Source organism: Lutjanus erythropterus, chromosome 6 (genome assembly GCF_056507025.1).
Source record: "Lutjanus erythropterus isolate fLutEry1 chromosome 6, fLutEry1.hap2, whole genome shotgun sequence".
In the NCBI taxonomy this organism is placed as follows: domain Eukaryota; kingdom Metazoa; phylum Chordata; class Actinopteri; order Lutjaniformes; family Lutjanidae; genus Lutjanus; species Lutjanus erythropterus.
In genome coordinates, this window is record NC_139322.1 from 28,292,294 (window position 1) to 28,310,859 (window position 18,566).

Sequence of the window (18,566 nt, forward strand, 5' to 3'; positions counted from 1 at the left end):
CTATGAGTGATGTTAGCAACTTGTTAGAGTATAAATTTGATGTTAGTGCTAACTTTGTAGCTAAAATCAGTGTATGTAGTTGCTTTAAGTTTTGTATTTGTTGGTATCCTCTCAAACACACTCTGTGTGTGTATACAGTGTGTGTGTGTGTGTGTGTGTGCGAGAGTTTTTGAGCACTGACCTCGTCCTGGTCCAGCATCTGCTGCTTCAGTTTCTCCACCAATTGGCACTGCAGGTTGATCTCATCATCCTGCACAAACACAATATTATCATAAATACCAACCTCACTACCATCCAGACTCACTATATGTGACACGGAAAGCAAGACTTATAGACTCTCATCTCCTTTGTCCATCTCTGTTTTCCATTCATAAATCTGTAGATACATTTCAGTGTAAGATATTGCAAGTGTGTCAGAAGGACACTAAAAATATGCTTATATATATGTGATTAGAAAAATAACATCTGCATTTACACCATACAAAGGAGAATTTTAAGTAAAGCAAAAGGAGAAAACAGAAAAATAGTGTCTATTATAATTTGTATTTTTGTGTTTGGACCTTGTCATCCAGCTGCTTGTACAGCTTGCGGATCTCCTCCTCGTACTTCTGCCGCTCCTCCTCGGAAATACGGACCACAATGGAGGAGGTGTCGTTGTCCAAAATGGGGCGCTCCTCCACAGACTCGAAACGGGTCACCATGTCTGATGTGGTGCGCTCAGTCTCAGGCACGTCCTCTCCTGAGGGGAGGGATGAAGGGACAAAGAGGACAAACACGTGATAATAATGCAGGTTTGCTTACAATATCAGCACAGAATAGTTGAAGTTATGTAGCTGAAACAAGGCGAGTCAGTGAAGTCTCACCATTCCTCCAGCGGTTCAGCTCCATCTCCAGCTTCTGGATGGTCTCCTTCAGAGTCTTGTTCTTCTCCTTCTCCTTCTCGTACTTCCTCTTCCACTGCTCGGCCGTCAGCTCCAGGTTGATGGAAGCGGTGTTCCTGATGGTCTTGGCACTGTGCCACAGGGGGACAAAGACAAAAAGACACAGCAGAAAAATGTGGGTCAGGTTTTTTTTTAAGTGATTAAAGGGATAGTTTGGATTTTTTTGAAATGGGGTTGTATGATATACTAATCCATAGTCAGTGTGTTACCCACAGTAAATGGCAATCACTCCACTCCAGAGCACCAGTGCACCTGCCTGTTACTCCTGCTGCTTCTCCAAATTAACAGGGTAAAGATCTGATCAGTGTTTCCGTTTAATTAACAGTTTTACTGTATAATTAGCCCAAAATGAAGCTTTATGTTGGTTCTATAGTTCCAAGGTCAAATATGATACTACATAAATAAGAATCTGACATAGTTACAATGCCTGATTTCTAATATCAGATGAAATTTTGTTCCTGAGACATTTCTAGAGCGTTCTGACTCAAAAAGAGATTTGTGCTTAATGTAGTCTAGTAGAAAGCCTCAGTAAGCATCTGCCGTGTTTGGATTTTAGGTCACACCCAAAATAGCTCATTGCCTTCCTTTTGAAGGGTAAATATAATTGGTTTGGGTCCTTGCTGAAAAACATGGTAGCATGTGAAAAACTGCTCCTTCCATTTCCAAATATGAATTGACTGTATCCACAGATTTATCTACCGTTGTCCAAACATCAGAGTCGACTTGGTCTCAGCTTCGTTGAAGCTGGAGGGAGAGCAGCAGATGAACATGGTGGTGCGACAGTTCCCACCAAGGGAGTCCTGCAGGATGCGGGTCATTTTGCTGTCACGGTACGGCACGTGAGTTTTCTGTAGGAAGAGACAATGAGAGGGGAGAGGAGAGGGGAAGGGAAAACGATAAGAGAAAAAACAGAGAGAAAGACAATACAGAAAGGAGAGAGGGAACCTCAAGATCAAGAGACAATTTGGAGGCAACAAAATGAAAGAAATTGCTGAGAGTCTTGATTTCCTACTTCTGCAGTGATTCATCAGCAGATTATATTCAGCAAAAATTAACATTTTCCCATTCCTCTTGGTTTCTCTATTTTGGTTTCTAACAAACCCCAAAACTGTGGCAGATTGATTGTGCCGCATCCAACTAATCTTATAATTGGCAGGGAAAGTTTTGGCATTTGACGGCCAAACCTGTTGAGTTGGCAGAAAGGAAAGAAGGGTGGGGTTACTGGACAGAATGCATTTCAATAAAAGTCGACAAGAGGGACAGACGGCTAATGTGCATTAGTGTTAGAAATGAAAGAGGAAGGTTAATTGCTTCAGTGTCTAAAACTTCAGGAAACTTTGAAGGGTAGAAATGGAAATTAAACATGTTTTTATTAATTTAAAAGCACCAAATTCTTCAATACAAGTATGCTCCAATTGTGGAAAAGGTAAATATGTTTTACCATATGTTTGTATATGTTTGCTGCTATTAAACTTAAATTTCTGCTGGTCTGTTTTACTTTAACAGGCTCAATTATTACCCCACTGTCTATACGGTACAAATAGAGGGAAGTAGGGAGAAAATGGCTCACCGTGCCCTCAGCCAAGGCAGAGATGACATTTCCCAAAGCAGACAGAGACTTGTTGATGTTTTTAGCCTCATCCAGGACGGCTCCTGCAGCTCCAGTCTTACTGACCTGGAATAAAGAGACAGAGTGAGTGAAGTCAAGCATGAGAGACGAGCAGCTGAAGAAAAACACAGAAACAATCATTACGAAGTCTGACGGTTTGAAGCAGCCGAATTGCAGGTTGGGAGTTGTTGATTTATAAACAGTCTTTCCCCCTCCAGTGTGTCTCCTACCTTCTCGCTGCCAGCCAGATCCACCAGGTACAGTTTCCCACACAGTTTCTGCTCAGTCTCCACATGCTCCTGCTTGATGTTGATCAGGAAGATGCTGTGGCTGCGAGAGCTGTGCTCGTTCATGTCTGCACAAACACAGAAGCAGCACATCAGCTGGAGAGAAATACGGGCAAATAGGTTCCCTACTGTCTTAATTCTATTTTAAATTGATGTTAAAATTGCTTTAAATTGCTTCTGTCTGTTTTCCAAGGGACAAAGAATTCACAAATGAGATCTGATTAAACTTTTTTCTTTTTTTCTTTAATTTATATTTAGTTTTCTTCTAAAGGTTTCCTCTGTACCAAAAAAGACATTACTTTGACTATAGAAAGCAGAATGCAAATGAGACTATGACAAGTCATGCATAACCATGGCGATATTAACTGAAAAACAATAACCATTTAAACATGATGTAAATCGTCTTGAAAACTGTGTTGGTATTAAGGATTGCTCTTGCCTGGTTTCGGTCATACCCATTGATATACAGTATGTGGAGATGGAGAACATGACAATTCCCCAAAAGTGAAGCCAAAACATCTCATCCCATGTTCATGTCATGACTGACAGCAGAGCACAGCTCGCCACTGAGTCGGCCAGCTGTATGAGCGGGACCTCCATACTACAGTTCCCACCCTGATCACTACTGCCCAAACTCTGGCTCCAAATGATGTCACCAGCGCAAGATGGAAGCCCTCGAGGTCTCCAGAATATTTTAACTTCATTTTTGTACAGTGGGAGGAAGCCTCATCCATCTTTATTTGTCAATGGTCATACCTCTCTGATAGATCTTTCTCTGTTGTAATGGGAGAATTCTCCTCATCCCCAGACCCTCTCCCATGTGGTGTTCCCCAGTGGTCAGTTTTTTATCATATATTATTTTCTATTTACATGCTTCTCTAAAGTCAAACAATCCACAGGTACAGTATTAACTTCCACTGTTATGCAGACAATATGCAACTTTATGTTCGACTGACTGGTAGTGAGGAAACTGCAGCACGTTTTCTAAAACTTAAGAACACTGCAAAATGTAATCATTTTTTATCTCAAGCAGACCTTGAAAAAGTCCTCCATGCTTTCACCTCATCACGTCTTAATTAGTCTAAATCCTTGTATTTGGGTCTCAGCCAAAAGACCATTTCCCAACTCCAGGTAATTCCAAATTCAGCTGCCGGACCTTTAAGAAATTCTAAGAGACAAGCCCATATCACTCTCATGCTTGCAACATTAGACTATCTACCTGTTAGATATAAAATATTTTAAACTTTTACCATTTAGTTTAAAGCCCCACATGGTTTTGCTCCTCCCTACATCATAGATTTATTTCAGCCCTATGAGCCCAGTCGCTGCCTGCGCCCCTCAGGTCAGACCCTCTTAACTCTACCCACTTTCTGCTTTACTGGTCCAATGATTCTATATTGTTATTTATATTTTTGTTGTTTGTAATTGGGCTGTTTGTGTACTATTTTATTTTGTTCTATAAAACACTTGTGTTTTGAAAAGAGCTACACAAACTAAGTTTATGATTATGATTGTTACTGAAATACATGTAAACCTCATTTTACAAAACATACAAATGATTATTTATATGCTTCTATACTATCAAGTAAAGATTAATTTGATATCATTTATCTGTGCATTTGAAATCGTCCAAGTCTTTCTTGTCGACCAGAGCAAGTCACTACTGCGGCAGAATATCATCATTTCACAGAGTGCCGACAACAGACAGCACTGATCTAAATGTCCCTCTTCAATGGACCTCCTCACAGACGGTGAGTTCAGGTTTCTCTGCAGATGATATCTGAGGGCATCAGCTCAGTGTCTGCAGAGTGTCGCCCATTAGTCTGCTATCAGCACAGCACAGCGCTCTGCTCTGCAGCAGCACAGTGAGTCAGCAGGCAGCAGTCTGGAAACAGAGAAGACTGCGCTGCTCAGGTGTGCAGCATTAAGCACTTCTGATCCACCGCTGCTGCTTACAGTCTGTTCTCAAAGGGAGATTGTTGCAGGATTTGATTGTTATCACATTATCATTAATACATTTTGAATGATTATTCTGCTTCACTGAGCAGGTGTTCTTTTGTTATAGGTTATTTCTAAATTTCATTTTTTTTTACGTCTCCATGAAGAAATCTGCAACACATCCATGATCTCTCGCACAAGTACTTAGAATCCATAAACACAATCCTCTAATACACAAAATCTATTCATGGCTTTTACACAGCCTCATTACAATGACACTGTTTACTTAAAGTCTTAACACAGAGATAGAAATGAATATTTATGGTGATCTTGCGCGCACTGACTTTGTGTCTTCTACCAGAGCAGAAGCTCTGCACAGTATTTTTATTGTCCAGCTGGTGAGAGCTCTCTCTGGACGATTTATGACAGCCATGTTCTTTTATAGCAGTCTGTGTACCAGACGAGTTTTCATCTTTACAGACACACGATGTTGAATTCTCACAGGAAATAAAAACACTCTGAGCGTCTGCCTGTCTGCATCGACATAAAAGTCATTTTATTCAAACTCTGCTGAACACAAATATCTGTTATTATTACTTGTAAACATTTCAGTTTTGTCTACCTTACATGAGACACAAAAGCTTTGGATAAGACTTCCTCTATAATTAAGTGTTTGACTGAATACAGATTCCCACAAGGTGCATACAGTCTTCTAACAGATTGATTACCACATGTAAATGAATAATTAGACCCCTAAATGTAAATTCAGCAGTTTTGTGCTTCTCAAGTGCTTAACAAATGTAGACACAGAGGCCTGTTATATTCTTGTGTTTAAAGGTATTACTGATGTAAACACATTTTGAACAGCACAGGCAAACAATGCATCTGTGCAATTAACTCTGTGTGGGGCATCTGTGTAATACTTTGGTTTACAGCATCATGCAGTATTCCTGGGGTGTCTGGCTTTGGTGTGTATGGATCTGTGCGTGATGCTGTTGTAGTTTGATTGTAGATGTGTGTGGTCATGTTGGCCTGTGCGCCATGACAAATCACTCCTTAGAAAGACAATAAAGTACAATTTAATCTAATGATGACTGAGGTTAAATTGTTGTCTGTTGTTGGTCTTTAATCTGAAAGATCAGTTCATATGTAAGTGGTGGAGTTTTGAATTTATACTCTTTACATTTCTGTTGGTGTATTTAATTAACTTGACTTTGAATGTGTGTATCCCTCTGATCAGTGATTCATCTCTCTGACTCAGACTCTCATTGTCAGGAAGCTGCAGTGATTCAGTTTAAGGTGATTAAGTCCTCAGCGCTGAGAAACAGGAATGTTAATGTACGAGCCATGAAATGTCTGGAGCTGCAGCTCAAAACGTACCTTACAAAATGTCCCATAGACGTGACAACACGATGAATGACATATACCAGATAGACAGTATTTGATTACTATACAGCTGAATTAACTCCACAACAAAATAATAAAATGTAGTTTGTTTGACAGTAGGAAATGCAGTATTTATGTATTTATTTTGTTTATATTTTCACCCATTCCCATTCTGAATTTAATCAATCATCTGTGTTGTATAATGATAATAGTGTAAATGTCCTTGAATCCTTTATTTTTTGTATTAATTTTTATGTGATGGCTATTCTGTGTGGACATGGCCAAATATTTTTAACACATGAAATACAAAATAGACTATGTCAACTTATTCTTGGCATGATGGGGATTCTGGTGCGTATCTTTCAAGGTGTCATTGGCTGAGAAAAATTGGGAACCACTGATATAGATGCATCAGTATTAAACTGAGGCTGTTTCATAACCAGTTAAAAACTCCAGGTAGTGTGTTTAATTTCAACAAGATGACCATGTACTTCGATAACTGCTGTCATTCCCAAGTTACTTATTCATCCGAGTTTCTAGCACATATTGTTCAGCTCATCTCTAAAAGTGTCAGTCAAATTGTTCCTCTTGGATAAGTACGCACACCAGTTTGTTCTGTCAGTCACTCTTGAAAATGTCACAGAGAGTCTGACGCGAAGACGAACAAACACACACACACCGAGCGCTGAGGCACAAAATCCATTAACTCTGAGGAAAGGTTGAGATTTATTACAGCGGAGCAGTTCTGGTGTTTTTGTCGAGCGCTGAATCTCAAAGCTCATCTGATCTTTTCACTTCAGTCGGCTTCAGCCCCGTGAGTCAGCACAAGACTTCAGCACACAACAAATAAATGAATAAGCTGTACTGGCTTGTAGCTGGGATTGTTCTCAGGGGAGTTTTATTGCATTTTTACCTTTTGAAACATCTCCACTGCATTACCAAATCTGCCTCGAAACAAACTTTTTACTTGATTACAGTAAATGTGAAAAAATGTGTCAGTGAGGTACAATCACTCTTCTTACGTTAAAAATAATACATTTTTAAGATTTTTAAGATATTCACCGCCATGTAAGAGAAATGGTCACACTACTGAAGCATTTTTATGGATCTGATGTAGTACGAGCTGGTAATTAGGTCACATGTTATTTTTAGCTGCTTGTTTTTTCACACTGTAATGAAGTGTTGTACAATGAAGCTAAAGCTCCACTCTGAGCTGCATGTGAACCTGCAGTATTGGAGCCATTAGTCAGATATTATTACTGGACCACAGAGGAGTGAGTCAGCAGCATTAAGGCCAAAACAAAGTGCAGAGAGCTTTTATTTCTCATGTCTTGACTGTTTTGTAACATCAGTTGAAGATGAAATACTGAATACTGCAGTGAACTGCAGTGTGAGTTTATTAAAGGAGAAAAGAGCCGTTTCTGTTTGTTACTAGGACGAATTTTATTGTGATAATGGCTCCAGGCAGAAATGTTCTGCTGTGTCTATTGTGCCAATTACATTACAGTGAGCTCCATCTGACAGGATCTTATTTCTATTTATGAGAATGAGTGAAGCTTGAAAATTATAGTGGGCTATAACGCAAAGATTACATAACAAGACACAGTCACCGGCTACATGAATTCAGCTGTCACATCACGCAGCAGTAACGAGCTGTGAGCGCTGCTGCCGGCTCTGAGGACAGACTAGATCCTGTGATGCTCTGATGTAAAACCAGTGGAAGACAAAGAGAAACTTACTTTATCCTCAAGATGGACACGTTTTTTGTAACACTTCATAATAACCATCATTGAGAATTGGCAAATTGGTAGTTAGTTAACCTTTAGTTAATTCTTGTTTCTTTTTGTATATTTTTTTATTTATATTCAGCAAACAAATTTACATAAATATTGTATATATTCATAATCCATTTATGTTTGTCTGAGAGGCCTTAAATTGAGATTTACAACAAACACAAGGGAAAATAAAAACAGTGAAACTATGTACAGTTCGGGAGTGATCTCCTGCTTAACATACACACAAATCATAGATTTGCAAAAATAAAGTCTGGGGCGTTAACAGAGCTAACCCAGTTTTAGTTTTAGTTTTACATATATATATATATATACATATATATATATATATATATATATATATATATATATATATATATGTATATAATTTTATTATCCCATATTTGTATATTTTTATTAAAATGCTCGTATATTTTTGTTAAAATTATCTATGTTCAGTACATGCATTGAAATATAAAATCAAAATTTGATCACAAAAAGTGGCTACCTAGCATTTTTTTTTGGGGCTGGTTTTCATTATCTAAAAAAAAATCTAAACATTTATGTTTATCCGGTGTTTCAAAAACAATATTTAAAGATAAAGACTCACTGGTCACAGCAACGTGGCGGTTAGCTTTGCCTTCATCAATCACATCCATGACCTCATCGGGGCTGGAGACAAAACGCTCAGTGCATCCCTGAGGAGATGAGAGGGGAGGAAATAAAAGAGAGGCAGACTTAATATCATGGATCTGATGCAGCACACAAACAGATTTTCACCTGAAAAGACGACACACAAAGCACAGACCTTGACGTATGGCACCCTGTTCTTATCCTCATGGACGGACAGGTTGGTCTTTGTCACTAAAAAACAAAGAAAATTGACAGCAAAAATGAGTGTTTTTGAGAATTTTGGGAAGAAGCCATGCAGTACTTACACTGGTGCTACACAGAGGATTCATGAAGAGCTCATTAACACTAACCGTCCAGAAGGTCACGTATTTTGTCCATGTAGATCTCAAAGTATGAAACCTGTTGGAGGAGAAAGAGAAATCTCATCTCAATCTCATTAAGTAAAAGCGGATACAATTTTTTTCTTGATCTGTCCAACCGCATACAGTTGGTTGTTCCACCACAGTCTAACATAAGAAAGACGGACATTAAGAACATTAACCTGTGTAAATCATCAGATACCTTGATGTGGAATTCCAGATTTTCATCCATGGCAAAGATGTGGTTGAAAATGTCCTCAGCGATGCGAGGAATGATACCCATCTGGTGAGGATCATGGAGCTTGCCCTGAAACAGGAAGTCACAGATAAAGGTATAATTAGGAGTGAGATGGTGATAGCTATCAAGGGTCAAAGGTTAATGAAGATTTAATGTAATAATGCATTTCAATTCCATAAAATGTCTGTATAAATAAAGCTAAGAACAGTAAGAGGTAGAGTGGGAACAGCACTGATCCAACATTAGTATCAGATGCCAATCCAGATAATGATACAGATGCATAGTTTCATATTTTTATGAATTATAAATATGTAATAATGCAATTTAATGCCCACAGCCAAAATCTTGTAGCACAAATAAGTTATTAGTAATTACACAGTTCTTCAAAGATATCCAGTAGCCCCCATATTTTTTGTCTCCCAGAATTATCTGAGTTAGACATACAGACAGAGTTTGAATTGGACCGTGAACCTGCTGAACTGTAAAACAACACAGTCAACAAATGAGTGAGCTAGTAACAGTTAGTTAACTCAATATGTCCTTAGTCTGGAGACAATTTAGTCTCAAGCACAGTAAAAAAAAAAACCAGAGAAAAGTAAGTTGAAAAATTTTAATTTGTTAGGTAATCAGTATCTGCAGATATCCAAATTCAGGTATAGGAATCAGATTGAAATTGGAAAAAAGTAGATCTCCAGTAAAAAAAAAGCCTGAAAGAATAAGTCTATCATGGCAGAACAAACCAAAATATTGATCAGATATTAAAGTAAAAAACAAAATAACTAAATGAAAGACTGAGCGACCTGCCACAAGTTCCCAGTCACATTAAAATAGCTTTCCGGATCTGACTGGTTGGATAATATTAATGTTTCCTTGAGGAAATAGTTTTACTTCAGTGCTGTGAATACTGTACCTCCATGGTGTGAGTCTTCCCGGAGGAGGTTTGTCCATATGCGAAGATAGTCCCATTGTATCCGTACAGAACATCTATGAGAAACAGAGCGAGAAATGAGACCACAGCACTTACATTTCTAATATCTAACATACGCTGACTGACGTGACTAAACACCCGTACCTTTGACAATCTGCTTGGCGCAGGTGTTGTACACCTGCTCCTGGGTGGTGTTGGTTGGAAACACTCGATCAAACGAGTAGGACTTCCCCTGTGAAGATAATGAACAACAACAAACAGTTATCAAAAAACATTTAAAATATGAGAATTCAAAATTGTGACTGGAATTTGCAGTTTAATCTCAGGAGACTCAAATAACTCAAAGGTGATGGTTTTAATCTGAGATGTTTTATCTTTCAAAAGAAAATGTTTTGAAATTACACGACAGGAATTAAACAATGATGACATTAATCACTGTCCTACAGTACAACTTTGATGCTGTACAGTATTTAGGATTATCTGACATACATTTTAATTAAAACGTGATTTAAAAAGCACTTTAATTTATTTCATAGGAGCTGATCATCAGCCTGAGCTTGGGAAATGATGTCAGCACTGTGAGGTGGTCAGTATGATGGAGGTATCAGTTGACTGACTTGACCATGAAAGAATGAGATCAACACATATGAAAAGTAATTTTTAAACCTTTAGATGTCATATTGCTGTTGTCATGTTGAAACTTCAAAGATTGTTTTTTGAGTATAGTGACTCAACTTATATCAACACATAAAATCTGTAAATGACATAAATATGATGACATATCTATTAAGAAATCAATATCATCCCAATGTGGACACAAAGGTGGGCTGACAGTGCTTCAGTGTTGCTACCATGTGTGTGGATGTTTTGTAAAATGCTGCTTTTATCCTCCAATAGTGAGTACACAACAAAAAAAGATGATATCAGCAGAGTGAGAAAGCTCTGCAGTGCTTCTCTCTCCCAGCCAGTCAGAGACATATTTCATCCAGCACCTGGCAACTTCAGATAACACACCAAGGTCGTTAAAAAAAAAAAAAAAAAAAAAAGAAGCTCTTTTCCTATTACTAGCTTTATATCTAACATGGGAACAAAGTCATGTCAAAGACACTACGGGCATTTCATGAACAGCTATGTGGGCTATTACTTCTCAGCAGTACCCTCAGGAGTAGCTTGTCAGTCTTAACAAGCTTCTGTCACTCTTTTGTTGTGGGTTTTCTTTTTGCGGGCTCCTTTCATCAGGCCCTCTGAAAAATGGAAAAATGTTCTGGGGGGGTAAATCTAAGATACAAGAGTCTCTACTGCTGTGTTGGATCTTAGAATTTAAACATAATTTTGTTAGTGTTTTTGAACTACATCTCCCATGAGGCTTTGACAGTGCACCAAGACTCATGCCATATGTTTTTGCTTAATGCAAATACAATAATTATCATTTTCTCATTGTTAAAGGAATAGTTTGAAATCAACACACTCGTTCACTTTCTTGCCAAGAGTTGCTGTAGATAAACATGAAGGCACAGCCAGGAGACCATTAGCTTTAGCTTAGCACAAAGACTGGAAACAAGGGAAAACAGCTAGCCAGGCTCTGATAAGCAGGAGCAAAACCTGCCAGACAGCACCTCTAAGGCTCTCTGTTTACTGTGTTTTAATCTTGTTTGTTTAATCTGTACAAAAACTGAACTGTAAAAATGTCAAACTATTTCCTGGGCAGGCACAGTGGCGTTCCTGGAGACAATGAGCCTTTTTAAAGTCCAGATGAAGAGAGAACAGCTTCCATATTGTACAAATTTGTATAGAATATGAACTCTGCTTTTCTGAAAAATGGATTAAATAAAGACTGTACTTGTCAGAAAGAATCTCACTTAATACTTATATGTATAAAAACACCAGAATTTCCCATCTGGTAGGCTAATAAAGGATTATTTTATGTTCACATTTTGATTTGTGCACACTACAAGGAAGTAGGTCAACAAATATATAAAGATGAAGTTCCTCCACAGTGTTTACAGAATTTAAAATTACTGCAAAGCTCAGTAAAAGTGCACAAGAACTGCAAAATACTCTTGATGCTTTTGCCCTTATTCGAGGGGCATATTTTACAGCAATTTTTAATTTTATTTTGGATTATTTCAAATGTTGGGGGCTAAATCCACAGAAATGCATTTTGTTTACTTTTAATTTGTGCACCCGAATGAATCAGCTGCTCCTAAAATACAAACAACCTTTGTGTGAGTCAGCCCTAACAAGCCGGCTGCAGAAAGCCGGCTATTAAACTCCTGAATGTCACCGTCCCATCTGATACCGAGGCCACAATGCAACACAATAACGTGAGCTGCCAGGACATGAGCCGTATTAAATGTCATTAACAAATTGACTCATCTGCAGACCGCCCCCATGACGGAGTGATTTAGCAGAGAGACATTCAGTCCCAGGACGAGGGAGGGCGGGACAGAGGAGGGAGGCACAGAAAGAGACATAAAACATGAAAATGGATGAGCAGAGGAGAGATAAGGATGAGAGTCAATGAGGCAGTCACATAATATAGAGAGAGAGAAACAGTGAATGAGACAAAAAAAAAAAAAAAAAGGAGAATATTTCAGTGACAGAAAGACAGACAGACAGATGGAGCCAGATACAAGAGAAAGCAGGCCAGTGAGTGATGCCTGATCTCACTGGATGATTATTGATCCTCGCTGTAAGCAATTAGAGAGATCACTTTCTGACTCTACTGTCCATCGTTACGCTGAGAGGAGACAGAAAGGTCGAGATGTTTCCTTGACAAGAGGAGAAAATTTCAGCATCATTCCTCTCTATTTCTACTATTCCTCCTCTTTTAGTACTACAGGTAGTCCTCGTGTGCTCTGTTGTTGTTATATATATATATATACATATATATATATATATATATGTATATATATATATATATATACATACACATATATATTGGGGAACCACAGTTCATATGAATATTTATCCTTTTTAACTATGGCATTTTATTTGGATCTTACACTGTATATATTTGGCAATATTTTGGCATCCCGTTATGAGATCAAAATTGACAGTAAATATGAACCACATATCAATGGACATCATCAACATCACAGTAACTGGGCTAGTGTTAGCCAAAAGGCTCATTTTCAACTATCACCCCTGGGCCTGTTGTAAAATTGCCCATTAAAACAATAAATAAAATACAACATATTGTAGGGTACAAGGTTTGAGCTGAAGAAGCCAAACATAAACAACTAACAGGATAAAGAGGAGGAAGGCAGCAATGGTGAAATCATAGTCTAAAAGACATCTATGCAGCACAGTCTCCATTTTATCAAACCTTATTTTGTTTACAATTGAAATACTAAACTATATAACAGTATTTAAAAAAAAAATCAAGTCAGTGTAGCTTGTTTTGTATAGTTTTCTAGAAATTAGTGAATAAAGCAGATTGCTGCCCTGAAAATCCAGAAGAAAATCGACTTGTCCTGACTGAAAATGAAAATGGTGTAAACCACAGATTACAGATTTTGGATATATGGTCTCCTGCTATTGAACATATAGAACTGAGGGACTGGATTATGGTGGTGTATTGGTGTGTCCATCCTTACAAACAAATCATCTTCAGAGTAAACAACACATGCAACATCATCAGACTCTGGTCCGCCCAGCTCACAAACCCCCAGATGTCCAAACTTCAACATCTACTACAAAGATCATCACTGTTTTTCACCTTTGTGCCAAAACTGATATCTGTCTGCACGTGCTGAGTAATGAACCCGCCCCTTCATGGCAGCATCAGGCCGAAGGATAAGTTAATCAGTGTAATTAACCTACAGACCCAGAGTGAATGAATGTACCCAGCAACAACAGTGAGGGGAAGACTTTTAATTCATTATATTCATATTATATTTGAGGGCTGTATTTGATGTTGTGTTATGAATTAGGATTACTCATACAGGGCCACAACTGACTGATATACTGTATATACTGTATAAAGCAGAGCCAGACTGATATATTATCGGCCTGATATTGGCTCATCACAATTTTTTTGTTGTGTTTTTTTTAATTGCACATAAGGAAAGACAACACATCAGTAAAAAGGGAACAAGATACATATAGTAGTACATGGTGATGGGAAGTAAAGTAAAACAAAACAATAACTATAATGTGTAGGAGGAGCAAAAATCAACCCCATAAGGGCTTGTTGGGTGGTCCTCCTAATGTGAGTTTATTTGTGTGTGTGTGTGTGTGTGTGTGTGTGTGTGTGTGTGTGTGTGTGTGTGTGTGTGTGTGTTTTAAATTCAGCCTATAGTTGTTTATGATTATTAAAAATACCACTGAGAGTCTTTTGTTTCAGTGCCCAAATGTCATTTTGGCCAATGAAAAACAATGCTCTGCCTGCATTACATGTTTTAGTCACACGTGTTTGATACGCACATTTGAGGGATCATTGCAATAACTGCCAATATATCGATATCAGAATTTTTTTTTATACCATGATGTGGTTATTGGCCCCAAACATCAAGTATTGACCAAGCCCTAATGTGAAGTTTAAAATAAGATATATTAATACCCCTGTCTGTGTAGAAAAGTGCCATATAAAGTATGTTTATTGATGATAAAGTGACGGGCTGGCTGTGTTTCATTGATATGCTCCACAGTGCAGACCTCAGTCAGCTGATGCAAGAGGCCAGTTTGCGCACTTTAACAACATCACATGTATTCGCGTTTTGTCGTGTTAAAAACAGATAAAGACAGATTTTGGGTGAAATGTGTGACATTTCTCTGAGCTGCACTTATTATCACGTTTCCCTGCCGATCCTCAGCCCAAACACAGGGCGCTGGGTCGGGCTGATGATTTATTGATGAAGGGCCTGGATGCACAACAAAGCGCCTCCCTGCCTTTACTCACCGCGACCACCACGGTGTCATCTCCCTGGAATTTGGGGAGAAACTGGTCCCCGCGTACAATCTCCGATTGGTTGAGAGGACGAAAGCGACACAGCACTTTTATGTTGCACTCCGCTGGGACATCGGCCATGGCGCAGATTCAGGGAGGTGGAGGAGGAGGAGGAGGAGGAGGAAGGATGCTGCTGTTTTAGGAGAGATGCTGCTGCTGTTGCTGAGGCTGATCGGGGCCTGATCTGACCGTCAAATAAGCGACGGGCAGTGCGCAGAGATTTCGTCCTTCTGTGCGGAGAGGACAGTGAGGACGGCGGACAGGTTGGACGGTTTTATCCTGACAGGCGGAGACAGGGTGCAGTTAATTTCTGCGCAGCTGGATGGTGTTTTCTTGTCGCAGTGACGCGGGCTAATCAGATGTCAAAGCGCAGGGCGATCCCCTACATCATTAAAACAACTATCTGATGCTGCTCGGCGCTCCTCGTCTGTGTATTTGACGCGGTCTTCTTCTCTGGTGCGTTATTTGTTTTGTCGTTTTCGGGTGCGGCGGTGGACGTGCGTGTGGCCGGTTGAAGGTGAGATGCTGGAAGGGCAGTGAGGTAAAGCCGCTGGTGGTCGCCACAGTGCCCTCTATCGGCGGGTAAAGGAAGGGCGTGGTCTGCATCCGTCTCTTTAAAGTGGTACCCACACCAGCATCACCATCACCATCATCAGCCCCATCAGCTCAGCATCCTCACAGGAAACCAGAGCCTCGTGCTGCAGCGTCACATCCGCCGAAGAAATGACGGATAACTTTATTAAAATCAGCTGCCAGGCCGCTGATGATGCAGTGACTAATCATCACAGCCATGTTTTGGCTCCTCTCTGGTGCCTGACTGTGATTCTTGGAAGGCATAGGGGACCATTATGGGAAGGAAGGCAGAGGAGATTATTGATTAAAAGATGAGTTTAGGCCTCACCTTGATGGAGCATTACAGGGTCTTCTGAGGCTGGGATGATGCAGCACAATGTCCAAACTGAAACAAACATTACCATGCACTTTTTTAAAAATACTTCTCATACTGGTTTAGATAGGACCAGGCGACATAGCAGAAAAAAAAGTCACAATAAAACGTTTCACGTTAGTTGATACTGATAATTATTGATAATTTTTAATTATCTATTTTTAATACAAACCAGGAGAAATGTATTTGGAAATGTGTTTATTGTTATTGGTCATTTATTTGTTGTTTTTGTTGTTTTTACTCCTTAGTGGGAATTATATGTTTGTCTTTTTTCTCCTTTGTGGAAAAATGTGTACTGTCATGCCATTAAAGGTGGGATGGGGAAGTGGGTCAGGGATCATCAGAAACATGATTGAATGTATTGCACTCTTTGGGGAGCAATGCCACTGTGTTATCCTTATATTATCAAAAAATAATATAAAGGTTAAACAAAAACATGAGAAAAAAGGTTGAACATAACCACTTTATTGAGAATTAGGGTTATTAGAACTTTATTCTGCACTGATGAAGAGTCTATTGCTGATAAGGTTGTCAAAGGTATTGAAGTGTTGATAACTTTTTAGTACTACATTTTTCAAACTATACAGTATCCATTAATTATGGTACCAAAAGTACCAAGGCTATAAAACAACTGATCTAAGAGTTCACTAAAGACCTCAGTTCAGTTCAGTCTTTACTGTCCTGACTGAAATCTGGCACACAGTAAAAAGTTTATTTTCCTGTCTCAACACTGTGTGCAGGTTTTTAATAAGAAAAAAACAGGAATTGTCCCATTTTAAAAAAAAAAACAGTATTGAAAGGGGTATCAATAGTTGTTGTTTATACTGGCATTCTATCAAAATATGGATATTTATTTACCTGCATGAAAATATGGACAAATAGACAATCATGGGATATTATGAGATTTCTAATTTTTTTGTGTACATATTCTTTTTCTCTTTTCTTTTAACAAAGCTGGCAGAGATACAAGAATTTCAATGTCCCTGTAAAAATGGAAATATATTTTTCTTGAATCTTTGAATTTTCAAAAAAGTCTGTTCTTACAATGTTAAGAAATCCTAATGATTAAGATCAGTGATGAATCAATAGTGTAATTTTAATTTAATTTTCAGTGAAATATGTAAACAATTTTTTAGCACATCCTGATAAAGGCCAAATAAACTGTGAAAAACATAAGATGTAATAAACTGGGATTTGTGGGTTCCCTAAGGTCAGTAATTGTACACTAATAATCAATACCTTTAAACCAGTTATTTTCTGAAATGAACACATAGGTGGGACTTGATTTTATTTCTTGGCTGGAAAGCAGAATCTAGAGCCAGCACATAAAGTCTTCTTCTCTTCTTGACCTTTCCTGATACAACTCTGATCTTTGTTTATCTGAATTTTATGCACTCTCATGTCCAAATTTTAAAAAAGCCCCCAACAACCTCTTACCTGCTAACAGGGCAGAAATTGCTTCAAACTTTTTAGTATCGTCTTCTCATTGAGACTAGAAAATTTGCACTTTTACAGTAATTTTACCAAGGTTCTAAGGGTTTTAAGGTATCAAAGATTTTTTTTGTTGTAAAAGCCAACACTGACCTGTGTTTAATATATTCCTCATTTAACCACATGTCAGTTTAAGGTAAATCTCATACCTGCATCACCATATAATGCATATAAACTGCATCATTAAGTTTCTCACACCCTTTTTAGAAGAGAAATCAACACAAGGTACATTTTCTGTAAATAGTTTAATATTAAATAAAAAAGACTCCCATATAAAAAAGAAAGCTACAGTCCACAATTTAATCGTCTTTTTAAACAGAAGTATTGAAAGCAAGGGGTAGAATGAGAAAAATACTTAATTACAATTCCCAGAAAAAATTCACAATTCATTGTTTTCTCTCTTGTCTCTTTCTCTAACAATATAAAATCAAAATAAAACACATTAACTGTACATATGTACAAATCTCCAAGTGTAGAAATTGCATAATCTGCTTTCTTTTTCACTTTTCTTTATTCTTTTTTTGTTTTGTTTTGTTTTTTTTTAAATACAGCTAGAGATGCCAGTACTCTTGGGGCAGGGCAGTGTGTGGAGGAGAGCTCAAACAGTGATATGAGGAGACAGAGGGAGGATATTACTCCAAATCCACAGTAACTCACGGACTCGACAGATCCACGTAAGACATAATAATCACTCTCTGCGTTTGAAGTTTTCCAGCCATTCGTTCAATCAATCAAAGGACATACTGTACTGCACTTTGTAGAAACTCCTGCAAATGTCCCATTTCATAATTCAGTACTTTCTCCAGACACTTATCTCATGGCTGGGGGGTGTCACGTGAACAGATTACAAAATAGTCTCCATCACACCACAGCTACATGTATAATTCTTCACAGCAACAAATGACACAGCATGTGAAATGTAATCTTTTTCAGTTTTTACTAAATTGTTCCAGATCTGTTGTGGACCTCAGAAACTGGATGTTGTGTCAGATTCGCTTAATTTTACGGTGACACTTTATTTGGAGACGTGTGCATAAGACAGTCATTACACCATCATAACTACGTCCTCATGACATGGCTTTAACAG

General features: G+C 38.4%; 1 protein-coding gene across 2 annotated transcripts in view; it reads right to left on the reverse strand.

Annotated features, from left to right (window-relative positions):
• kif5aa (kinesin family member 5A, a) overlaps positions 1 to 15,668 on the reverse strand; it is a 28,518-nt gene extending 12,850 nt beyond the window's left edge. Inside the window, exons 1-13 of one of the 2 annotated variants that reach the window (XM_084721522.1) lie at positions 14,995 to 15,668; positions 10,236 to 10,323; positions 10,074 to 10,147; positions 9,128 to 9,232; positions 8,917 to 8,965; positions 8,742 to 8,797; positions 8,544 to 8,631; positions 2,781 to 2,905; positions 2,512 to 2,616; positions 1,641 to 1,789; positions 864 to 1,012; positions 561 to 739; positions 182 to 250 (exon numbers count right to left, since the gene is read on the reverse strand). In XM_084721522.1, the coding sequence (XP_084577648.1) occupies positions 182 to 250; positions 561 to 739; positions 864 to 1,012; positions 1,641 to 1,789; positions 2,512 to 2,616; positions 2,781 to 2,905; positions 8,544 to 8,631; positions 8,742 to 8,797; positions 8,917 to 8,965; positions 9,128 to 9,232; positions 10,074 to 10,147; positions 10,236 to 10,323; positions 14,995 to 15,123 (1,365 nt within the window). In that variant the 5' untranslated portion in view covers positions 15,124 to 15,668. The remainder of the gene's footprint in view (positions 1 to 181; positions 251 to 560; positions 740 to 863; positions 1,013 to 1,640; positions 1,790 to 2,511; positions 2,617 to 2,780; positions 2,906 to 8,543; positions 8,632 to 8,741; positions 8,798 to 8,916; positions 8,966 to 9,127; positions 9,233 to 10,073; positions 10,148 to 10,235; positions 10,324 to 14,994) is intronic. The other variant, XM_084721521.1, reaches the window with a different exon arrangement.
• Positions 15,669 to 18,566: the final 2,898 nt, after the last annotated feature.